This window comes from Pelodiscus sinensis, chromosome 23 (assembly GCF_052426305.1).
Source record: "Pelodiscus sinensis isolate ZL-2025 chromosome 23, ASM5242630v1, whole genome shotgun sequence".
In the NCBI taxonomy this organism is placed as follows: Eukaryota; Metazoa; Chordata; order Testudines; family Trionychidae; genus Pelodiscus; species Pelodiscus sinensis.
Genome location: NC_143074.1, coordinates 24998529 through 25023624, shown reverse-complemented (window position 1 = coordinate 25023624; position 25096 = coordinate 24998529). Strand labels below are relative to the sequence as shown.

The 25096-nt window shown below is 55.2% G+C and overlaps 1 protein-coding gene across 5 annotated transcripts in view; it reads left to right on the top strand.

Annotated features, from left to right (window-relative positions):
• Positions 1 to 23229, top strand: part of NR6A1 (nuclear receptor subfamily 6 group A member 1) — a 180690-nt gene extending 157461 nt beyond the window's left edge. For 3 of the 5 annotated variants that reach the window (XM_075905678.2, XM_075905676.2, XM_075905679.2), the window contains 6 exons: positions 649 to 806; positions 1489 to 1716; positions 2547 to 2801; positions 7967 to 8088; positions 10860 to 11012; positions 13747 to 23229. In XM_075905678.2, the coding sequence (XP_075761793.1) occupies positions 649 to 806; positions 1489 to 1716; positions 2547 to 2801; positions 7967 to 8088; positions 10860 to 11012; positions 13747 to 13835 (1005 nt within the window). In that variant the 3' untranslated portion in view covers positions 13836 to 23229. The remainder of the gene's footprint in view (positions 1 to 648; positions 807 to 1488; positions 1717 to 2546; positions 2802 to 7966; positions 8089 to 10859; positions 11013 to 13746) is intronic. The other 2 variants (XR_012897202.2, XM_075905677.2) reach the window with 2 other exon arrangements.
• Positions 23230 to 25096: the final 1867 nt, after the last annotated feature.

Sequence of the window (25096 nt, the reverse complement as noted above, 5' to 3'; positions counted from 1 at the left end):
TGCGGGGACGGAAACCATCTCTTTCTGTGTTGAGCTTTCATCTGGCCTCGCGTGTCCCACCTGCAGCGGGGCTGGGGGCCGCTGACCCACAGAAGAATCAGTCAGGGGCTGCACACAAGTGAGGAGCAAAAAACCAAACCAAACAAAAACCCCTTCACTGACGAGGCTCCCAGCCGAGGAGAAAGACACTCTCCCCCTTGCCCAGCAGAGCCTAGGGGGGGCAGCCTAGTAGATTTGTGTGCTCCCAGTGTGGGGCTGAAGGGGGCTCTGAGCCTCGGGGGCCGGAACCAGACAAGATGGGAGCCACATCCGACCCCCATGCCTGAGTTTCCCCACCTCTGCTCCAAAGAGACCCACGTTAACTTTGCTTTGCTTGTACTGTTACAACTCTGGACAGTCGTATAATTACGCAATCCTTATTTTAAAACAAATAGCTCTTTGGTAAAAAAAGAAAAGTGGGAAAACAATAAGAAATGCCTGGAAGATTGTAAATATGTTTGAATGGTCTCCCCACATAAAAGACCCGTCCAAGAAATTCTAGGTTGTAGTTTTCCATGCTAACCCCAGCGGTATGTGCAGCTCGTCTTGCTTAGTTTTGTACTTGGCTGGGTAAGTGTATCACTAAATGCAATAATTTTTGCCCAAAAGATCTCAGAGGAGGAGATTGAAAGAATTATGTCTGGACAAGAATTTGAGGGGGAAGCAAACATCTCTTGGAGTAACAATGGAGACAGTGACCACAGCTCTCCCGGGAATGGAGTTTCTGAGAGCAACCAGCCGTCACCTGTTTCTACTCCGTCTTCAAGGTGGGAGCGTCCGCTGAAAGAATCGCAGATGAATGTAGCGCTGCTCGCACTGCCCGGCGCGCTGCACTTTGGGTCAGCAGTGAAAAGGAGCATGCTGCATGTTTAACTCAGACGCCGTGCCAATGCCGACCTCTGGGTAAACCTGTTTCAGCTAGAGGCCCACGCGCGGCGTCAGAGCTGTCCAGTGTGATCTGGGGGCGCAATGCTCAGGAACAAATGACAGAAGCGGTGGGCGAAAAGTCTTCCCTTCCAAGTCATCTGTTTTACTAGATGGGCAAACCCCGAGCGTGGTGAACGGATCCTTTCCCTCTCCTTGCTCGTGCTGTCTGCCTGCTCCCGTTCCCTTGTGTTTGTGTGTTGCAATGAGCCAGCGTATCGCTTGTTACTGATTCCCGCCCGCTAGCGTGGGGCAGGTACGGGCGGCAGTGCGCCGCTCGGCGCTCAGCAGGGTGGGCGGGTCTCTGAAGGCTCCCTAGACAGTCCCAGTGCATGGGCGGGTGTGGAGGTCAGACTGGCTGCTCTGCCGGCCTCCCCCCCCCCCCCCCAGTATTTCACTGGCAGGGATTTTCACCCCTTTCCGTTAACAGGCAGCAGTCTGATTCCCTGCCCCCGCGCCGGGCGAGGGACGGCCCTGCATTGGATGGCCTTTGTCCGGCCTATTAACTAGCGCTTCCCTTTTCAGTAGGTCTGTGGAGCTGAATGGATTCACTGCACTCAGGGATCAGTACATTGGGACGCCAGTGTCCACGCACTATCAGTACCTACCGCACCTTTTTAACTACTCGGCTCACTCGGCTCTGGTGCCCCCTCAGGCCCGAAGCCTGGATCCCCAGTCCCATGGGCTCATCAACCAGCTGGTGTCAGCTGAGGACCTGGAGCCGCTTGGCACGCCGATGCTGATTGAAGAGGGGTAAGTGCGTGGGACTGGCGGGAGGCTGCCAGGAGCCGCTGCACCGTGATACCCGTGTCTCTGCACGCGCCCGATACGGGGAAGGGGTGCGGGTTAGGGTTACTGTGCGAACGCCCTGGAGTATTTGCCCCTCCGGAGCTTTGCTCGCGCAGGGATGATCCTGCGGGCGGTAGCCAAAGGGCTTGCCCCAGGCTCAGAGCCGAGACTGCGATGCTCATGTCTGATGTCACTAGGGCAATGGCTTGTCTGTCCTGGGCACGACACGGTGCACATCTCTGGAGTGCAGCCCCCGTGTCCTTTGTCCTGGGGAGAACAGCAGCAGCTTGCTACTCTCTGGTACCCAGGCCTGGAGGAGACTTGAGAGCAGAGCTGCTGGGAGCACGAGATGCTCACTAGTCTAGTTCAGTCAAAATGAGGGATGCACACGCCTGCTTCTTTAGCAGACTGATTATATGGGGGCGGGCAGGGATGTGGGGCCCCCACACTGTGGGCAGGGGCCCAGCCTGGCTGTTTCCAGGCTCGTGCTGAGCTGCCGGCTCGCAGCCCTCCTGGGCTGGGAGCCAGGAGTCGGTGACCCCACGCAGTGCCGGAGGCACAGGGGGCTGCGTACCAGGTAACCGGTTCCCCGTCCAGAGCTGCAGGGATGGCGTTCTTTTCTGGGGAGGAGCATAGGGTAACGTCCTTGCTGTGCTGCGTGGGGGCCAGCGGCCAGTCTCTGTTCTCGCCACTGGATGACACTGGTCACCAGGAACCGGGACACATGCAGACGTTACCTTGTCCTCATGCCTTGGTGTTAATCCGGTTGTATGTTTCCTGTTGACTGCCTGCAGGTACAAAGTGACTCAGGCAGAGCTGTTTGCGTTGCTGTGTCGTCTGGCAGACGAGTTGCTTTTCAGGCAGATTGCTTGGATTAAGAAACTGCCGTTCTTCTGTGAACTCTCAATCAAGGACTATACCTGCCTGCTCGGCTCCACGTGGCAGGAGCTGATTCTGCTGTCCTCGCTAACCGTGTACAGCAAACAGATCTTTGGCGACCTTGCTGATGTCACCTCCAAGTACTCTCCCTCGGAGGATGAGCTGCACAGGTGAGCTGGGGAGTAAATCTTCTGCGGGCCGTAGCAGCAATTAGAGGGGTGCGGTGTTCCTCGCTCTGCTACGGACTCACTGTTTGTCCATGGGCAAATATCTCTGGCCAGGCCTACGGCAAAGGGGCAGGTCGAGTTAAGAGACGCCACTCCGGCTTCGTTAATATCGCACCTTGTTCCGAGTTTCCCTGCCGCAGCGGGAGGCCGATGGGCGCGAACGCTCCCGTTGGATCCCTTTACCCCTCGCAGAAGCAGGCGTCCCCTCCCAGTTCGATTGAAGCCCTCTGAGTCGCGATGAAATTGAAGAACGGTGACCTTTAAACAACACGTTGGGGTGAAGCCACCCGTTTCCAGCTGTTTTAACCCCAGCAGCCAACAAAAGCTTGTTCCTGGGGCCTTGAGTGCAGCACATGCAGTAGCTATGCTGGGAGGGTGAGGAAGAGGAGCACTGGTTAGAGTAACCCTGCACGTTGCACAAAAAGGAACGTGGCACAAGACGGTACAGCTGTCCCCTCCAGTTCTCGTTTCACCAGCGTCGTTCCTTTTCCTACGGACCTCCCCTCCTCCCCCCAGACAATGCGGATTTTTCCCAGCATTCAGAAGAAAAGCAGAGAGAGAACCTAGTGTCAGGGCCAGGTTTCCCATCGAAACCCTTCCTTTCTCCACCCTAGGGCTGAGAGGAGAGCCCATTGACGTGAGGAATTACCTAGGCTCAAAGAAACACGCTATAGAAATATTGTAAATAACCACACAGCACAAAATGACACAGACTTGGTCACACAGCTCCCCAGCTCGAAGCAGAGAGAAGAATTTGATCACACAGCTAGTGACCTTGTTTCCACTCTGTCGTGTTATTAATTGCCATTTCATTGTTTTTGATTGCATAAATTTAATGATGTTGCAACTTAGCTGACACCATGGAGGAAACAGCACTATCTGATGCTCCGCGGGGTGACCCGCCTTTAATTCATCATCTTGGTCAGTTTTCTTTCTTCTGTTGTCCAAGTCCCAGACTGAGCCTTGTTTGGATAGCCGAGATTGACAGCACTGTGACAAGACCTTTTCGGGATTTACTTAACTGGCCGCCCAGCCTCCCTGTTCAAGTTTGACCTACACCGGCTCTGCCCTTGCTGGAACTGGTCCTCATGCCATGGCCATCATGGGGTGCTAAATCTCAAGTGTCATAAGGACCCAGGGATCTCCTAAAGACATCCAACGTGCAGCTGCAGCGAGTCGCTGCTCTGCACTTGCTCCTGAACGCCGGTTTGCTCGCCCTCCAGCTCTCCTCTCCGAGGCCCCGAAAGTTGACACGCGTATAAAATACGAGGCAGGCCCAAGCTGAAAGCGCGATGATAAAGGAGTTGTCGTAACCCTTCCGCCATGGGCAATTTCTAGCCTGCCGGTCTCAGGGGTGCTGTGGCAAAGATCTGTGGATCCATCCAAGCGGTACAAGGAGAGCTGGGTTTTGACAGGGGAACGGGTCCTCTTGTCTCCTTTACTGGCTCCGCATTTGAAGAGCTGAGAATGGAGTTAGCAACCAGAAGTGGAAATGTAGCGTGAGCAGGCCCTGGGGGAGGAAGGAGGGAGGCTGCGTGCGGTGCATGGCTAAGGGATCCACGCGGACAAGGGCCCACTGAGTCGGACAGTCATTTCTTTCAGGGCGTTTGACTTGCAGCTGGAATGTCCCCACGTAGCAGGGCGGCTGTTGTGTCGCAGTGAAGGTCTCACTAGTGCTCTCCTGTGTGCTCACGCCAGTGCATGCCTGGGTGCCCCCGACTGGCTCCTCCCTAGCTCTTCACTAACCAGTGAGCAAAAAAGTGCTTTTAGGCGTATTAAAAACGTTTTCCCTCCCCCAAAACGAGGCCGGGCCCTTGTGGTTTTTATCGGTCGTATTAATTGAAATGCACAGTGCAGCTTCCTCCTACACAGCCCCCCGCTGAGCCCTGGGACCTCACAAGAGTGGCAGAAAGCTGGGTTGCTGTACCAGCCGCTGGCCACACCAAGCTGTGCTGCTCAGAGGGCCATTTGCACGCCAGGTTCATGTTGGCTTGACTGTCAGGCAGCTTTCCTGGCGGGGCCCCAGCGCCTGTTTACCATCTGCAGCGAGAGACCCCAGCGGCTGTCTCTTCGGAAGCAGGCACTAACGTCTTCGCTTCTGCGGCCCCCTCTCGCTGAAACGTAGATTCATTTGCTCTACTAGGGACGCTAATTGTCGGTTCCTCGAATAGTCGAGTAACTTCATGAATCCTTATCGGTTACTCGACTCTTCTATAGTCCTCGGGGGTGGGGCCGGCAGCCGGTGTGCTCCAGCCCCGCTCCCAAGGAGTCCCCTGCCAGGCTGCGCGGGGGGCCAGGCGGGAGCTGGGCCACGAGGAGAGCCAGTTGAAAAATCAGCTCCCCTCACAGACCAGCTGCCTGTCACCCCGTGCTGCTGCCTCTGATAAAGAGGCAGCAGCAGGGCAGGGTGGCAGCAGCCCCTGTACAGGGGGAGGGGGAAATGTGTGTAGTCTACAGCATTAACCTACACGCTTTTATCGGTTAATCGACTGCACCGTTACATCCCTACTCTCTGTGCACCCACGTGACCCCGGTGAGTTCACTGGGATCGCCTGGGTGTAGGGAGGGTTTGGTGCGACCCGTTGGGCTCTCTTCACGGTAACGCTGTTCTTCGTAGTGAGTCTCTAATACTCGGAACTGGCTGCAGTACTTGGAGATGCAGGTTGTCCGCCAAATGCTGACTGAAGAGACTCTGGCACGTTGACGATTATCGTTTGTTTATGTTCCCGGGTAGCCCCATGGCTGCCGGTAGGTAGGTAGATTGAAAACAACTCTGATTGAAACTGCTGGCCAAGTGGTCTGTCTTCTGGGTGGAATGCTGCAGTCGACAGAGTCTATCAAAGTGCAAATAAAGCTCGTGGCTGCTGGCACGTTGTCCTGTGACTCCTGGCGGTGCGGGCCAGGAGTCAGTGGGTCTAAGCTGGGAGGCAGACGGCGTGTGGAGGAGTCGGTGCTTGGGAAGGACCAGGGCTGAGCAAAACAGAACAGCTTTGTTTGGGGAAGGGAGGAATGCACGGCTCAGAAACCCAAGCCCGTGGCACTGCAGGGCTGAGAAGAGCTCTCCTTGATTTATGGAAGTGACGAGGGGGTAGTAAAAATGTGCACACTCCAAAACCAATTAGACCCCGCAGAGGGTTGTGAATGGTCTTGTGCTCATTATCTGCATGAGCGTTGCAGTCTTGCACCTGCAGGATTTGTCATGTCAAGTCGAGAGCAAGAAAACGGTACGAGTTCAGATTAGCCGAGCAGGCTTTCATCGCGTACAATATTACTTCCCCAGAGAACTGACCCGAAGTTCAAACAGCTTGTTTTCTCTTCCCTGCGGCCCGGCTCCACCGTGCATTTTACAAATAACTTGGAAGTAAACAAATGCACATGCCAAAAGAAGAGGCTGTTCAGGGAAGGGGGGTTTATTCCTGCTCTGGTTTTGGTCAAACCCAGCTCGGGCTGTGCGCTGGATCACGCCAGAACACACAGCTGCAGCGCTCCTGAGCATGCCTGTCTCCCTGCGCAAGAGTCCTGCAGGGCGCTGTGTCTTTCGAAGTAGCCTATGGGGCTTCAAACCGCTTGTTGCTGGAATGGTGGCTGGCCACTGGCGCGGAGAGAGCGCCCCGAAATACACGTCAGCGAGGGCCTCGCAAATGTCACCCGTGGCCTCTCGCTGTCTACTGTCCTGTTACCCAGGGACCTCTTGGACTGCTCCTGCAGAGCTACGGGATTCCTGCAAGACCAGGGCTCGTGACTGCAGCCCCAGCACTTCCGCCGGGTTCAGTCCCCTCAGCGTTAGCGGAGACTGCACTCCTCCCTCCCCATTCGCGAGCTGCGTGGGGAAGTAGTCTCGCTCTGAGACGGGCAGCTTGTAAGCAAGCCAGCCGGACCTTGTGTGTGTTCCGTTCTTGGCACGGGTTCAGCTGCTCCTCCTGACTCTGAAGCTGCCTGGACGTTCTGTGTCTCATGCATCACTCCCACCTTGGCACATCAGCGTCCGCTCACCTGCTAGCGTAGCGCCCGCCTCTGGAGCTTTGCTCGTCGGCCGAGCCCATTTGCCCTTCCTGGGCCGGTTCACTGGGGCGTGGGAGGCCCTGGAGCCCCCAGGACCAGACGGGTCAGAGAGATCAGCCGTGTCACCGGGAGCCGTGACGTGGCCACAGCACTGGCTGGCATGATCTGTTCGGAGGGCAGGGGAGGGCTCATGGCAGCTAAGGGGCTGGTGCCGAGAAGGGGGGAGAGCGGGGAAGGTGAGTGGCAGAGGATGGGGTCCAGCGGGAAGCCTTCAGGCGTGACGCTGTGGAGCATGGTCAGTGAGGGCCCTGGACCCAGAGGGAAGGCCTGGGGTGCCCTGACCAGTCATCGGGTACTTGGCACCTACTGAACCTGGCAGGACACACCTGGCTTTGCTCAGTCTGTCCCAAGAGGCGCAGCCGGGCAGAGGGGACAGTCTGGTCATTGCAGACTCCTCGCTGGGTTTCCACAGCAAAGCGTCCGAGAAGGATCAGCGGGAGGGTGTCCCTGACACGTGGGAGGTTTCCTGCCCCTGCCTGTGCCCCGCACAGCACACGTGATGGCTGGCCCCCGGGAATAGTGAACGCTTAGAACATGGCTGGAATTCAGCTCCGTTTCACCAGGCTTCCTAGCTGGACTAGCGCAGTCGGTGGGCCCTGAAGTGGGGTAACGGTGACTGAGCGTGTCATACTCACTGTGCACAGCCCTGGGGCTGGTCTCCGGCGCCTCCCATTTCACAAGCTAGTGACTAGGGCTTCCCAGCCCCCCGGGCTAGAGAAACAGCCCCGCTTCAGCATGGGGCAAGGGAAGCACAGTAACCCGGCCAGCGCCCTGCAAGGGATCGCTCGCAGAGCCAGGATCCAAGCACCCGTTTCTCCCCGGCAGAGCAGCCTCAGCCCCACCTCCCTTAAAGGGTGATGTTCTGAAGCGCCTGTTGCCAGTCTTGCTTCTCGTGCCTGTTACCAGCAGACCTGAAGCGCCTGGGTCCCTGAATTCTCATGCCAGGCACCAAGGTCTGTCAGACACTGTCCAAGTTCAGCAAGTCACTAAGCCCCCTGCTCTCCCCTGTGTTCCCCAAGGTGAGCATCTGTCTCCCTTTCCTGCAGATTCAGTGAAGAGGGAATGGAGGTGATGGAACGGCTGATCTACCTCTACCGCAAATTTAACCAGCTGAAGGTCAGCAACGAGGAGTATGCGTGTATGAAAGCCATTAACTTCCTCAACCAAGGTGAGTGGCCAAAGGGGGAGGTCAGGAGGAAATGACTCGTCCATACGCCAGTCGGCCGTGGCTTCCTTTGGGTGATGGGAAGAGAGAGGGTCCAACCCCCCGTCCCAATGGACTCCTGTGAGGTGGGAGGTTTTGTTTGGCCCTGGCGCAGTTCAGGCCACATGCAATGTGTGTTATTTCAGTCACCTCAATGAAGCAAGTGAAGAGGAAGAGAAAGGGCTCACTTTACTTAATCAATTCTAATGCCTTTAATCGTGGACACCAAGGCCAGTGCGTGCGTCACTTTAAATACGTACCTACTTCACCAGCAGCAGAGTCAGAACAGAGCAGAGTGACTGATGAAATCTTCCCAGATAAGACCTGACTGACTGATTCCCTACCAGCTGTTCTGGCAAACGTCTCACCGCACACAAGCGTGTGTCATCAGAAAACATTGCTGCTTGTGGCAGGAGGGTCTAGGCCACTTGGACCTCAGTGCCTCAGGAGCCAAATCAAAGATCAACATTACCCAAAAGAGCCACAGTTGTGTGAATTCACTCTGTGTGTGCGCACACTCATGTGCGACTGTGTGTGTGTGAGAGATTTAATTTTACTCTCCTGGCAAAATGACTGACCAAGTACAGTAAACTTCCGATAACCCAGCACCTTTAGGACCCAGGGAGTGCCGGATTATCAGATGTGCCGGAGTACCGGAAGGGGGGCTATGAGGGGTCTGCGGGAGGCAGGGAACTGCGCAGAGTGGGAGAGGGCGGCGCTGCGGGATCAACCCGGCAGCACCCCAGCTGCTCTTCCTCAAGTCAACCGCTGCTGAAACTGACCAGCGGCGGACTTGGGGAAGCTGGGGGCAGAGCAGCTCCAATTGTCCAGCTGGCCGGACTATCAGGAGTGCCGGACCACTGGATGCCGGACAATTGGAGTTTTACTGTATTACTGTGGCTAATAACCTAGTAAAAGCCTCCTGACTGGTTAATACATTAGATTGGGTTAATGATTAAATCAGTGTTTTAATATCACATGCCACACAGAGCTGTGGGAGGTGCATTAAAGAGCCACTCGTGTCTCACAGCCTCCGTCTGAGCGTCACTGGCCTAGTCACTTTAACCGTTGCAATCAAGGCAGCCAGTTAGCACCACTTCTTTCCAGTTTGTGTAGCTCTGCAAACTTGCGTGTGCCAAGGGTTTGCTCCCTTCCCTGGGTCTGGTTCCTGGAGTCTTCCTCTAAGCATTTCCCTTCACTCCGGGAAGGGGTTTTTTAAAGTGAGGAGTTGCTGTTTGTCCTTCAACCTAGTGCCTAAGGCAGGAATACGTGTGGGTACTGAGTGCCGCCTAATCCGAGTCGGATGCCATCGGTGGCCCACACAGCACGTTAGAGCTGCCGTCCAACGCGGTTGCGAGACTCTTCCCGGTTCATAAAGCCAGCGCAAAAATACCGCGCCAGTGGTTCTGCTGTGGGGGGGTCACTGGCCTCACCTCTGTGACTCTGGCGTGCTGCAAGGCTTTGGAAGCGCCCGCTTCTTCAGGAGCCTGTGGGTGGCTTCCATCGGCTGCCGGGGTGTGAGTCCTGCGTCCGTGTGGTGCGGGGCTGGTGTTGCGCGGCCATGCAGCGCGTGACCACGACTGTGTGCGCATCAGTGAAAGAAGCTGCTGCCTGGCACGAGCCCACGAGGTGAGCGTCAAAAGCAGTTACATGAATGCGCAGCCCTGGTGTCTTCTGCCCGGGAAGGAAATCTCTGAACCCGCCTCTCCCAGGGGTTTGTGCTGGCACTTCAGGGGCGTCCCAGGCGCAGATTCCGGTTTGCTTCCCTGAGCGTTTCCTGCCGCGGGATGATGGACTCCGTTAGCTGTCTCCATTGTTTCCCCAAATGCATTTTCATTCACTTCCTGTCTTCCTTTATTTTTAGTTGGAGTTGGCAATTTTTTTGTGAAATACCTGAAAATGATTCAAGGTCAGCTCTTGGACAGCGAGTAAATGCTCCTTCCCTTGTACAGGATTTCTGAAGAACAATACTGAGCCTTGGACTTGCAGATTTTGCCTGTTCTTAATTTGTGGGGCCCCTTCCCATGACATCAAGTTGTAAAGAAATGTCATTGACTGCGCTGAAGTGCAAGCAAAGGGACTTTCCCGTCTCGTTAGGCTAGCGCTGAGACGTCTGCTTTGTCTTGGTGTCCATTGCTTGATGTACGATAGAGCTAAACTTTAAAATAAAAGCTTGGCCAGTTTAGAAGACCACATGGCATAATTCCTAAACCGACGACGCCTGGAATTACTGACTTGAACGCTTCCTAGAGAGCTGAGATGATGTAACTAGCATCAGCACGCTTCTGTCTGTGGAAAATATGACATTGCACCCCATGTAAGGTCTGGAAGCCGCGACACATGGCTACTTTGGAAAGAGAAAGAGATTTAAGGTTGCTCAAGCTGTTCTCTTCTGAGAGGTTCATGATCTCTGAGCATGAACAATTTAGGACTTTTTCCCTGTTCTCATCTGCCTCGTGTAGGAAAGGAAGATCTTGTGCCCACACAGCTAGGCTGATATGCATTCGGTCTGTCCTGGGGGAGGAGGGTGAAGTGTTAATCCAGCACTGGCTGGATCTGTCCAGTCAAGTCTCTGTCCAATAGCGTAGTGTGATTTAGGTAGGTGGTGTTGGACTGTGATTTCTCTTCCCATTTTACAGTTGCTGACTCGAATGGGGATGAGGATAAACATGAACCTGGTTCTGGTCTAGTGTTACAGCTGCTCCCAATCACTCACTACTTGTGTTTTCACTCAGACATTAGGGGCCTGACTAATACGTCCCAACTGGAGCAGTTGAATAAACGGTATTGGTACGTGTGCCAGGATTTTACGGAATACAAGTACCCACATCAGCCAAACCGCTTTCCGGATCTAATGATGTGTTTGCCCGAGATTCGATACATTGCAGGTGAGCTTTGCATCTCTTCGCCCAGCTGCACCCTGTGCAGCTCATGAAATCGCCTTTAAAGGAAACTTTTCTTTTTATCATTAAACTCCTACCGACTTGGCGGGACAGCAGTGCCATGGTGGGGCCTTCTCTGAGCCTCCCCCACAGCGTACCGTCCCTCCCTCCCACCCCACAGACACACACGTTCCACCCAGGGTACTAAAACGGGCTCTGGTTGTAATTTGGCCCAGTGGTGTCTGTATTTACCGATAGCGTTAAACTCCAGGTCTTAGGTCAGAGGGTGAGAAGGCATGTTCTTTACTTCAACGATCTTGGGCTCTTCTCAGTATCTTGATCAAAACCTCCTTAGGGTCTTGATACCAGACCCAGCTCTGAAGTGGCTTGTGTGCTGAACATATGTAGATGGTACAGGCCTCACTGAGTCTAGAGATGACTCTGTGGAGAAAATCACAATATAAAAGTCTAGCTAGGCTTGATGGATGTCCCCAGATCTGAACGTCCCTGGAGCTTGGGTCAGTGAAATCTGCATGCGAAATGTCCATCGCCGTGCACTGATGATTGGCTCGAGAGGTGTTGTTCCAGGGACTTCATGAGAACATTGGACATTTGTACACAAATATTAAAATAATGAAACAAAAGACAGGACTATGCAGCACTTTAAAGACTAACAAGATGGTTTATTAGATGATGAGCTTTCATGGGCCAGACCCACTTCCGCAGATCAAATTCTGGAAGAGAACTGGCACGACCATATATACCAAAGGATACAATGAAAAAAAAATGAAAAAATGTGAACACATTATAAAATTGACAAATCAGATTAGAACAGAAAGCGGGGTGAGGGGGAGGGCTAGTATCCATCACCCCTAGTATCATTATCTCATAGATACTAGCCCTTCCCCGACCCCTCCTTCTGTTCTAAATCTGATTTGTCAGTTTTATAATGTGTTCACTTTTTTTCATTGTATCCCTTTGGTATATATGGTCACGCCAATTCTCTTCCACTATTTGATCTGAGGAAGTGGGTCTGGCCCACAAAAGCTCATCATCTAATAAACCGTCTTGTTAGTCTTTAAAGTGCTGCATAGTCCTGTCTTCTGCTTCAGCGAGATCAGACTAACACGGCTACATCTCTATTACTATTAAAATAATGGGCATCGGCTAGTTGGGTTTGGGAATAAATGTCCTTCCATGGAGCATATCGATCCGAGTCTGTGGATCACCGTTCTCTGTCGCACCGGGCAGGGTTGCCCACTGGGAGCAGGTGGGCAGATCCCACACAACCTATTCACTGTGATTGACGGGGGGATTGGCAGAGGAGGCCTGTAGACTTTCCCATCTTCTATTGTGTATAGACTACATCTCTCTTTCGGCAGAGGGACATAAATTAGACACTTTGTAATTGCAAATGAAGCCGGGATTAGAATTTCCCACGCTTCATTTGCATAATTGTGTCATGGCGCTCTTTCGAAAAAGCGCTATTTCAAAATTGAAACCGCAGTCTAGACGCGGTTCTTTCGAAAACAGAAGCCTTTTTCAAAAGATACTGTAAACGTACATCAGGTTACAGGATCTTTCGAAAAAGGCTTCTGTTTTCGAAAGAACCGCGTCTAGACTGCGGTTTCAATTTTGAAATAGCGCTTTTTCGAAAGAGCGCCATGATGAGATTATGCGAATGAAGCGTGGGAAATTCAAATCCCAACTTCCTTTGCAATTTCAAAGTGTCTAATTTACATCCCTCTGTCAAAAGCGGGATGTAGTCTAGACACACCCTTAATGTGCCCTCACTAGAAGATGTACCCGGTATTGCTCGGGTCCTTAACTCAAATAATTTTTAAAAACAAGTAGTTTGTGGCACCTTAGAGATTAGCAAAAGTACATGGATAGGATCATGAGTTTCCATAGGTAAAACCCTCTTCCTCAGATGAGTTGGAATAATAATACATTTTTGTGTTTTTTTCATGTGAATCCTCGCTTGGGGTGGGGCTGGGGTGGAGGGTTCAGGTGCAGGCTGCCTCAGGGAGAGAGGACAATCCCAGCCCCCTCTCACCACAGCAGCTTGGGACCTGGTGAGAAGTGTGTCTGCATGGCCGCTGCAGTGAGCACAGCCAGGGGAGGGGTGCATGTTCCCCAGGCTGGGGGACAGATGCACACAAATCGACTCTCTCTATAGTAGATAGCTGTCCCTTTCTCCACCCTGGGGGCTGTTTTCCCAGTGGCGTTATAGCTGTCCCAGTCCCCATCTCTGGCTCCTTGCTGCCCCCTGTGGTCGCTCTTCAGTATAACTGTCTCTCCTACCAGATCCCTCCCTTTCCATTTTGAGAAACAATCACATTCCTGGCACATCCTATTGTCCTGGCACAACCAAACCCCGACCTTGCTTTGTGTTAGGAGAAGAGGAAGCAGCGTACTGAATTTGGAGGTCCTAGCTCTTAACTATTTAGAGTTTAGCAGGAGTTCTTGAACAAATGGACTCTCAGACAGACGGGCAAAGTTGCTTATATGTGGGGAAATCATTTTCATCTGACTTCACCAGCTCGCTTAGCTTCTGTTCTACTATGTAAGACACCCCATTGTTTCCAAAAGAATAGCAAATGTGTAATGAAGGAATTGGGCGATTTACTGTTTGTCTAAATGGCTACAGTGAAACCGTCTCCAGGGTCACCCGCCTGGAGATGAGCATTTCTGAACTTTGGCTCTGGAATGGCAGCTCCTTCTTCTTCTTCCCTAACAGGAAAAATGGTGAATGTTCCTCTGGAGCAGCTGCCCCTCCTCTTTAAAGCCGTTCTGCATTCCTGCAAGACCAGCGTGAGCAAAGAGTGAGCCGTCACAGCCCCGCCGCCATGCCTTACTCTGGTGCTTCAGGTGAAGAAAGGGGGAAACCAGGATCAAGGCAGGAGGGAGCTGCTGAGACAGGGTGGCAGGTGGCCCTGCCATTGTAGCAAGAATCGTTTGTTTGTTTGTTGTTTTTTAAACTCTTTTCCTATCTATTTATTTCACGACAGAGTTGAATGTATGATCTTCAACACAGTGCACATGGTTCTGTCTGAATGCAGCAGATGCATTCTCTTGCAGTTTACAGAATGTGAAGATGTTTTAATGTTACAGTGTTTGTTAGGGTTAGTTCTTTTGTATTTGGGGAGCGGGGGGCTGATGTGACTAAGACTACCTCAAGGAGAAGATGCTGTTCATGTGCTGCTCGTTCCGTGATTCATACCCAGAGTGTTTGCCTAGAGAGCAAACTGCCTCGCTTCACCCAGAGAGCTGTTAGCATCTCAGGCCTGGCCCCTCACAGGAGTGGGCATTAGAGAAGTGCCAAGCTTCAGAAGAGATGAGGGAGAGAAGTGACCCCAGTAATGGCGTTGGGATACCCCGGACTAGCTCTCCTACCTGTTCTGCATGCTCTGGCGTGGGGCCTGGGTCTGCGGCTGTGGCTAGGGGAGTGTTTGGAGGACACGGACGCAGCCTTCTGAAACAAGGCGCCTTTTATCCAGCTATTTCTTGACACAGTAATGATCTAAACGGAAACCCGCTACCACCAGCTGGGGCAACGCAAGCCAACGATCTAACAGCGTGGCCTGATAGAGAGGCTGCTCCCTACGCCACGGATCCGTCTGTCGCAGGCCGGCGACAGCCACGTTTAGATGCACATTTGGTTTTACATGTTCAAATCCCTTTCACAATCAATGCACAGGCACACATCTGTACCAGCCCCTGCACACATCTGTACCAGCCCTCCCTCCCCCAACACACACACATACATGCACACATCTTCCTACCTGTCAGGGTGGTCAAACACTGGAATAAATTGCCTGGGGAGGTTGTGGAGTCTCCATCCCTGGAGATATTTAAGAGCGGGTTAGACAGACACCTGTCAGGAATGCCCCAGATGGTGCTTGGTCCTGCCATGAGGGCAGGGGACTGGACTCGATGACCTCTCGAGGTCCCTAGTTGGGTGCCTGTTGAACCGTGGCGAACGTATGGGCATTCCCCATGTCCTGCGTGTACCATTTTCCTGCTTAGAGCCTGGCTTTTAGTGCAACTTGTGTACATTGCTTTGTTCTGAATCTCCCAGGATGTAGATGTGGCACCCGGCAATGCCGCTACTTGCAGTGCATTCGAAATACTCGAATTGCTGCTACTGCGCTGTTTGGTTACCATGTATCACTGTCCAGTAAGCCTCCGTGTCCTCCATCGTTTCCTGCAGCCACAGGCTTGCTAACTGGGGAAGCGTTTCTTTCCCTGTTACCATCATTGATACATTGATGAAATCTCCCTCCTTCTGCTAGGCAGCCAGCATGTCCAGCTGGGACCCTTAGTTGTGGCTGGTGGTTTGAGTGGTCCCAGCAGGCTGCTTGGAATGCTAAAGACCCTGCTATTTTTGAACTGCCTTGAGTTCAGAAAACAACTTCCGCTCTCGTGGGGTGGGAGAAACGGTCCGGGCGTTCTCCGTCCAGCCGAGATGCGCTGCAGTGCCCGGCGCACGGCCAACACATGCTCTGGGGAAGCAGCCTTTGCTTCTGAATAAGCACCTGCTCTCCGCCCAAGCGCTGTCCCGGCCCCTGGCCACAGACGAATTGGGGGGGAGGGTGCAGAAGTCCCGAGCACGTCCTACAGCATAGTGGGATAGCAACCCCAGAGCCATTGGGCCTGGCTAGCTTGGCACTTCTCTAGGTTCGCCAACAGTTACTCCATGCAAGGAGCGCAGCCCGGTCCTGCCTCCCACGAGAGATGAAGACCACTCCATCCAAACCATCTCTGCCGAGACAAACTGTTGGCTAACCCCGTTGGCCAAAGGCAGGTGGTGTTGCTCTCAAGTTCTGCTTCCCACTTGATTGTTTCCCTTGCTTTAGGTAGTCGTCTAGCTGCTGATATTCACTTTCCTCAAATAAGATATTACGGGTAACCGCTGCTGGGATCAGCAGAAGTCCAGTTTTATCACATTTCAGATCCAAAGTTAGGTTCATGAATCTCATTTGCTTTCTGTTTATAAAGTGAGACAAGCACATATTTCTCAGGAAAGCCTTCTGCATACAGCATATACCTCAAGGGTACACGGGGAAAATGTCAGGGCATCTGCTTGTTTCTAAGTTAGGAAGTATTGACAGCTTTGACTTTCATTTTCAGGTAATTCCACATGATACTTTTATTACGGGTTGTTTTCTGGCTTGCTCACACATTTCAGGAGGAGTTGAACTTCCACAGTTATTAGATTATAAATTATCGATGAATAGGGTCTGTTGTAATTATAAGATCTCTCTGCTAAACCAAAAACTTGTTTTTGCCAAGTACCTGACAAAAACAACCATTTTGTGCACTGTCCAAAATTGACTCCCCTCAAAAATGCTGTGCACAGATTTAATGAACGTGTTGATGATGGGGGTGGTGTGCTATTATTTGCAACTGTGTAAGCTGTTTTTAGGAATGCTGATTGGCAACAGTATCTGTTACCAAGCCGCCTTGCATTGCACTGAGCGTAAAAGCTGTGCTAACTCGCAAGCAAGAACCAGACTAACATACCGAACCGGACCCTAACTCGCTGGGCAGTCAATGTCTTCTGCACCAAGTCCTCTGGCGACTTGTGGTTTTTAAACAGGGTAAAGTGAACGTTGCATTGCAAACTCAGGTATTATGAGGAGACGCTAGGAACGTAGCTAGGAACATAGAGACATTAGGTCCATCGCTAGATGTGTTTGTGAATTTGGTTTGAAGGACACCCTCCAAAAGCTGGAACTGTCTGTCCCAGTCTTCACTCAGCATTCGGTTTACAGGAAACCGTGTTTTATTGGTGCTTAATGCTACTGCAGTGGGGATGGTCGAATTGTCAGCGTCTGCGGCTGCTTTTCTGCCCCCCTGTTGAGAGACTCAATCCACAATAATCCTCATGGGTGGAATTTTCTGCCAAGACAAGTCAAATTTTATCCCTGGGTTGAAAATAACTCAGCTGAGCCCATCCTCTGCTTGGCCGTGTTTGTGCCAGTGGAGCGCTGAAGAGTTCTTTCTGAGCCAGCCAGAGGCGGATGTGCGCACGTCCTGGGTTCAGAGCAGCACTCCCCCCAGCTGCCACAGGCGACACGTTCAGGCACTCTAGGGTTTGTCTCCTCTTGCTCATTGTTGCCTTGCCGGGATGCCGCTGCTCCCAGTGAATGGACTTCCTCCATTCGCTCACGTGGCAGGGCCCCATCCGGCCCTTCAGCCATTCTAATCCAGCTCTTGGACTCCCGCTGCGGAGCAGGGTGCAGGGCTGCCCTAGTCCGTGTGTGCAGTGGCTCCCAGGAGCAGCAGTACGTCCCCCTTCCAGCCAGCTCCTCCGTGTAGGGGCAGCCAGAGGGCTCTGCTGCCCCGCCCCAAGCACTGCCTCCGCAGCTCCCATTGGCTGAGAACTGCAGCCAGTGGGAGCTGCAGGGATGGTGCTTGCAGATGGGGGGACAGTGCACAGAACCACCTGGTCACACCTCCGCGTAGGAGTGGGTTGGAAGGGGGCCATGCCACTGCTTCTGGGAGCTGCTTGAGGAAAGTGTAGCTGGGAGCCTGCTCCCCTGAGGCCTCCTGCCCCTCCTGCACCCCAACCCTCTTCTTCAGCCTTGGTCCCAGCCCAGAAGCCCCTCCTATACCCCAAACCGCTCCTCCCTACGTCAGAGCCTGCACTCCCAGCTGGAGCCCTCCAGCCTCCTGCCCCAGCCCTGACCCCCTCCCATCCTCTGAAGCCCTAACCCCTACACACACTCCAGCCCTCAGCCCAACTCCCCCGCTGACCCGAGGCTCTGTGGGGCGCTTCCACTCTGAAATGCACAAGATCCCCTGCTGGGGTCTCTTGGACACTTCAAAGCAGGCGCCCGCCGGCAGCCCGGAGTCAGCAGGACTTCCCACTGGCCCCGGGCTGCACATGGAGTTCCGCGTTCCTCCTTCCAGCAGGGCTCTGGGACATTTCACAGCAGGAATGCGGAAATGCCTGTTGAGTAGTCGATGGAAATTCCACCGACTAGTCAATTAATTGTTCGTTAACATCCTCATCTTAAAGCCGTCAGCACTTGCGTGGCAGGGCTTGATGGGGCTGGCCATGGCCTGGCCTTTTGGAGCCACAGTTCCCGAGGAGCATGAAGACCAAAGAGCAGTCCGTCCGCCCCCACCCCTCCCCACCTCCGTTTTGCAAACTCATTGATTAAAGTCTTTTGCTGGGGGTGTCAGGGCCACTCCTACTGAACACCCTCATCGCTGCCTTCCGATGCCCTGGGGTGCCAGGCTGCTCCGCTCCCATTTGTATTGGCTCCTCTTGAGTCTGCCACACGGGGCTTCACCTCTGGCAAGAGCAGATGTTCTAAGATTCAGTTCTTGCTTCCAAGCCAGCCCTGCCCGGGGGAGGCTGTTCCTGGGGCTCTAAGGCTTTTGCTTCTAGTTGGAACCCAGACGTGCAAGCACAGCTGAAATCTGCCTTTTCCTACCCAGTTCCACCCCTTTCCCGATGGTGCTGCCCCCTCGCCTCTTCCCATGGCCCCTGCACCTCCTGACACCGCAAAGCCCTATTCCACGCAGGCAGGCGGCGCCGGGGGAGAGGCAGGGCTGGTCAGCAGACTGCCAGTAGGGTCGCCAGATGGTTTAACCAAAAATACCAAACACCCCCTCATCCCCCCCCCCAAAAAAAAACACCGGGGGGGGGGGGGAATTCTATTGAAGAAAAAAAGGGGGAGACCAAAGTTGAGCAAAAAAAGGACCCCAAGAGTTAAGTGGAGGGAAAAAAAACCCCAGCATGGCCCCTTTAAGAAATGCTTTTGAGGCTTTTTGGCCCTAACAGGCTGCCGGTGGCCGTCCGCCATCGTCTCCCTGCTCCGGGCCGGACAGCTCCCCTGCGGAACCCAGTAAGCCCCCGGGATTTTTGCCTCCTGGCCGGGAAAAAATCAGAAAATACTGGGGGGTGGGGGGAGAGGTCGGTATTTTTGGTTCAGGCAGTCCAGTATTTTCACCTCCTGTCCGGTAAAAAAAATTCAGAAAATAGCGGAAACCTAAAATGTGCAATGTTTTCTGATTTTTTTTAAAAAAAATTTTTTCCCCCCAGCCAGGAGGCAAAAATACCGGACCCCTGGCAACCCTAGCACCTGGGCCCAGCCCCCGGCCTACCTCTCCGCTCGGGCCCTGACGCCCCCCGCCCCCGGACTCCATGCTTACCTGGTTCCACGGGAAGCTAAGTTCTGGCTTGAACAAGAACACAAAATGGCCGCAGGCAAAAAGCCTGAAGACCCAGGGGAAGCAATGCCTCCCCTGGGCCTTAGTGCTCACCGCTCCCCTGTTCCTATCCCTAGTCTGACTCTGCACTCACTCTGAAAGGGGCCCTGCTGGTTTAATTCTGGTTTATTATTTAATTTAATTTTTTTTTGCTTAATAAGTCTTCGAGTCTTTTTTTATTTTTTCCCCCTCAGCTTTGGTCTCCCCCTCCCCCCCCCTTTTTTTTTTGCCAGGTGCGGGGGGAGGTGGGTATTTTTGGTTCAACCATTTGGCATCCCTAATACCGGACACCTGGCAACTCTAGCTGCCAGTGGGCAGGAGGCACAGGGGGATGGAGAGGGGCTGAGAAAGGGGGGCAGCTCACCCACCATCTTCCCGTGGGCGCTCCAGCCCCAGAGCACCCATGGCGCTGGCGCCTATGGCTCCAAACCGGAGGTGTGGGAGGAGCCGTCCTGCCTCCGAGAGGCTCAATTCTAGAAGCAGGCCCAGGACTGGGGGGCTAACTGCTCTGTCCCTGTGCCCGCGCTGGAGGGGCTCTGGCTGTGTCCAGGGCCAGCTGGCGGGAGCGAGCAGATTCGCAGCCAGCAGGATTCTGCCATCTTTCTTTGAGCCTTGCCGTCTGCCTGCCCTGCGTGTCCCGTGCTCCCTGTTACGGGGCTCTGCGCCGGGAGGAACGAACTCTTCAGGCTTGGGCACAAACCAGCCACCCAGTCGCTCCTGCTCGTTGGGGGTAAAAGCCCAGTCCTTCAAACCAACCTTTTTAAAAAACTTGAATTTCTTTGATCTTTAATCCTCTTTACAAGGAAACCGACGACAAAAGTCCCTCCGGGCACGCGCTGCCCCCATCGGCTCATTTCCTCTCCTTGGTTTGGGTTTGACGCTAGGAAGCTTGAGGTGTGACTGTTTCTGTATTTCTCAGGGTAAGAAGCGGCAATCAACCCTGCCACGTCCAGGGCAGGAGAAGGGGGGAGGTGGGGAGTAGTTGAAGTTTGAAGCTAATGTGTAAGTTGTGGACGATGTGTCAATCACAGGCGACCGTTCATCAGGGCGGCGTCAGGCTGCGGCGTTTCTGGGGCGTCGGCGCGTTGCTTGCGGCGTGCACAGAAGCTCAGGGATGTATTTAAATGTGACCCCCAGAAACCCCCATCTTGATGTTGCAACAGTCGCTTCTTTCATGGCCTGTTGGGAAGCCCGTGGCCGGCTGCGTAAGCACCTCCCCCGTCTGGATGTGAGGCAGAAAGCCGGCCTGGCGGGTGGGGAGTTCTTACGGCAGCGGCGGGTGCAGTCAGTGAGAGCCGGGAGCCGGTGCCATTGCAGAGCCGTAGGAGTGCAGCGTGGGGTGCGTCAGGCCAGGCTCCCTGCATTGCCGTCTGGCCAGGCAAACTGGGAAGGCGTTCCAGGGAGACGCTCTCCAGGAAGGTTGCAAACAGCAGGGGAAATCCTGGGCCAGCCTGGGGGGGGGTCCTATAGTAAGCCCCCCCCCCCCCCTTTAGAGCAGGAGCCAGGAACCACTGACCCACAAAACATCAGTCAGGGGCTACACCCAAGTGAGAAGCAAAAAACAAACACCCCCCCCAAACTTCTCTGATTGGCCCCCGCCTGGGAAGGAGAGAGACCTGCCCTCCAGAGCCTCAAGGGCCCAGGCTAGTAGATTTTGTGGGCTCCAGTCTTGTGGGGGGAGGGTTGGAGCACCAGCAGGGGCACCCCAATGTGGGGGGGAGCCCTGAGCCTCGGAGGGCTGCATCTGGCTCCTGGGCCTTAGGTTCCCCGCCCCTGCTTTTGAGTTTCAGTACTCGTAACAAAAGTAATAGCCACGCCCGGCCCTCCGCCACGCTGCACGGCCCGAGGCAGCTGGCCTGCGGGAGCCGAAGGGCGTTCCTAGGAAATGCCCCTGGGGCCGGGTGAGCGCAGAGGTCCCAGAGGGGCAGTGGCGCCGGGCCCCCCGTAACATTCCCCTCTGCCCAGCGCTTCGCTCGTGGCTCGTGCCCCCCGGGGGAGAGTAGGACCTGCGGCCGCGATGAGGAGCGGGCGCCGGGAGGGCAGCCCTGCTAGCGGCACTCCTGCCCCGGCGAGCTGGCCCAGCGGGACGGCGCCGTCTCTGGGCACGCTGCTCGGGAAACGTGTTGGGAGACGCAGCCCTGGGCCCGTCGCTGGCTCGCCGAGAGGGAGGGTTGTGCGCAGCAAGCTGGGGTGGGAATCCACAGCCCCCGTCCGCTGCGCACTGAAAACTCCAAGGGCTCTGGGACCTGCCCGGGGGCGAAGGGGGCACCGGAGCGGCAGGGTCTGTGCGCAGGCTGGGCGTTCCAGATCTTCCCCCGCCCACAGACAGACGCAGGCCCGCAGCACGCAGCAGCCGTCCCAGGGCTCACGGGCGGGGTCTGCAAGCCTGAGTTTACCTGGCCACGCTCAGGGAAGGGAGCCTCCGCCAGGAATGATTGGATCCCTTCGGGGGTGGCGCCCGGCTCTGCTCTGACCCCTCACAAGCGTATGAAAGAAGCGGTGTGCGTGGGTGGAAGAGAAGCCACCGACGGCAGAAATACCCAAACCAGAGCAGATGAGGATCCGCCTCAGCGAAGCCGTTTGTGATTCATTGTTTTCTTTCATTTATAAAGTGTCTTGTAATCGTTGATAACATGATTGACTCAGTTTCCATAACAAAACTACCTCTTGTGTGACATCCTGTCGATCGTCTCAAAGGGATTGTGTGAAAAACCCGCCAAGGGCCCGGGCTTGTCGCTGGGTTGTGGCTCCTGGAACAGGCGCCGCCAGCGGGTGGGTGACACGTTGTGATTCTGTTGAGCAGAACTGCAACTCGCCCCCCGGGCTGGCGACCCTCCGGCTGCCCCGGGTCTGCTGGCTCATTAGTGGGTTTTGCCCCAGGGCCCGGCTCCAGCGTGCAGGCGGAGTGGCTCTAGGGCCCTTTGGAGCAGGGGCGCTTCCCCGTCCTCAGGTGCCCCCGCGCGTCCCCTGACAGCAAGCCCCCCGCAGCTCTGCCCCTTCCTCCGGAAAGCGCCCAGGCCTCTCCGGGTTGGTTGCTGGCTGCAGCCCCTGCCCAGCGTCTCCCTCGGGCTCGGTTCCCCGCCAGGAGTCCTGGGGGACCTCCGAGGCTAGCGGGCTTCTCCGGGCGTTCCAGCGGTCGCGGGCAAACCCGCTGCGGCAGACGCCTCTTGCAGCGCAGCCGGTGCCGGTTGGTCCCGGGGGAAACCCCCCTGCTACCAATGGGACCCATCTGCCGAAGCGGGTTTGACCCACGGATGCCAATGCCCATTAAATACGCTGGCCTTGGCGCTGCCCCAGGACTCCTCGCCCGTGTGGCTACAGGGAACCCGGCTCCCGCGAGACCGAGGCCCGGCGGAAGCCATGGGGCAGCGACCCGTGGGCCTTGAGCAGGGGTGGCGTGTACCCGCTCCATTGGGCGCCAGGGACTTGCTCAGGGCCCGGGGCACACGTCCTGGTACAGGTCTGCGCCCAGCCCAGCAGGGCTCCCGGGTCGCTGCCCACCTGGCGGCTCTGTCGTCATGGTGCCGGGAGTGGGCCCCACCAGGAGCTGCGCGATGGGCCGTGTGTTCTGTCGCTCAGGCACAGCCACGCCGTTGGTTTTTCCCATGATCCCTTGCATAAATCAGGGAAGCAGGATGTCACCTGAACATAGCTAATAGCGAGCGTTTAGCTGTTGTCGTACATGCTCAGAGCTGGAGCACAGGCAGGTTAGCAGGGCTGGCCCCTGCCTCCCCCCGGGATCCCAGCTGCACTTGGGGGGCCGGGCACGCTGCCCGTCTCCGGAGCGGTTTTTCCAGTCCACTGACCAACCGACTGTTTCTCCGGGTGCGTCCTGCGTGTGCCAGGGGCCCGCCCCTCGCCCACGGGTGGGCTGACCCGCCTCTGCTCCGCGGCTCTGCTCTGTGACTTGACTACCTGTGGAAATGTGACCAATACGTGTTAGGCATGTTTAGCGAGTGTTAGTGTTTGAACTAATAAATGTGAATTGTTCTGCACAGCTCGGGAGTCCGGCGTTTCCTTCCGCCCATTCGCCTCGTGCCTGGAGAGGGCCTGTCCCGGAACAAGGCCACGCACGGGACTCGGGCATCGCTTCCTGGCCGAGGCGCCGCTGTCCTGCCTCTCCCCTTCCTGCTTGTGAGGAGGCCGCTCCCTGAAATGTCCACGTTGTTCGTGGCTCGGGCCCTGGGAGACCCCCACGGGCACCACCTCCTGGCTCCCCGGCCGTCTCCTCTCAGGCAGAGACCCCTGTCCTCACTCCGGAGCAAGGTTTCTCCAGCCCGCGCTGATCCTTGCGTGTGCGTGGAAATCCTGGCAAACCAGATGGCCCGAGCAGGCCAGCGCCTGCACCTGGCTTGATGGCCAGAGGCTAGAACAGGTCCCCCACAGCTGGCTCTAAGCAAGCACCTGAGAGCATTAGAGCAACCCTTAAAACCAGTACAAGCACCTGCTCTTACGCAAACGGGCTTAGCAGAGGTCAGCTCCTGCTTGGGGCGACGGTGCACGCTCCAGAGCCACAGCTGTGCTTTCCCCGCTCGTTCGTAGTGGTCCCAGACTCGGAACCAGAGCAACCATGAACGTTTCTGTCCTTCCTTTAGACAGCGGGGCCTTTGATCTTGGCCTTGTGTACCAGCAGACAATGGCCCATCTCCGAGTGTAGCTTCCAAAGGCTGGATTTTGGCCTAACCAGAGGTGGGGAATTTGCATCCCCCCTCACCCCCAATATTCCACAGGAAATCCACTTACCTCGTTTTGTGTCAAGCATCCGTACTTGCCTGGCACATTGTCCAGTATAACCCTTTGACCCCTGGGTCTCTCCTCCCTCAGGTGCTTACGTATAATCCCAGCCCACAACGAGGCACGAGCCTTCCTCGAATCCAGTGGATCCCAAAGATACTCAATTGAACAAGGTCTCCAAAGGATAACCCCGGCACTTGCCATCCGTGTGGGCCTGGGAGGAGCGAGCAGTGCCTCCTCGTGTGTAGGACCCCAAGACTCTCGGTTCCCTACAGTGCACAAATGGCACAGTCCCCGGCCCTGTGGGGCCTGCCCCCTAACTACTCCTCTGCACCACGGATCCTGAGCAAGGGCCGGCCGGAGGGGAGCGCAGCGGTAACTTTGTGGCTCTGTGATTGGTGGCTGCCTCGGAGAGGGTGGGTGACTGGGACGGGGAGGAGCCAGTGGCTGCCACGAGCGGTGGGAACACAAAAGGGCGAACACTAGTGGCCCCTCTGGGACCCTGCCAAGGAACGAATGTGGACGTGGACTTCACAGACGCACTTTCTCCCGCAGAGCCGGGTGCGAGAGAGCAACGTCCCCACTGAAATCGAATCTTCGGCGTTGCGATTGCGGCAGCTGGTTCTGAATTCCTTTGTCGTGTGTGTGCGTGTGCGTGTGCGTGTGCGTGTGTGCGCGCGCGCGCGCGTTCTTGTTGCACCAGTTTAAATAGGCAATCGGTCCCCATTGTTGGGTGCAATGAAAAGAGATTCTTAAAACCAGCCGGAGGAGGCTCTTGCATAATTGCTGCTGCAAAGCAAGAAATAAAACCCCACAAACAAACACACCAAAAAACCTTGACCAATGTGCTTTGGCGAGCAACTGCAGAAATCAATTAAAGATCTTTCATGCCATGGAGGCAGACAAGTGCTAGCAGCCGAAGAGGCGTTTTGTGCGTTTGTTTCTATAAATATTAGAGTGCTGCATTAGGCTCCATTCAGCGGTAAACAACTGCGCTGTCACAATGCGCTGAGAGCCACCGAAAGCTAGCAGTGCGCCCCAAAAGAGCATCTGCTCCCCCATGCGCTGAGCGGTGCTGCTGGCTCTGCTCTCCTTGCCCGGGACTCGCCAGGGGGTGAAAATGGCAGCAG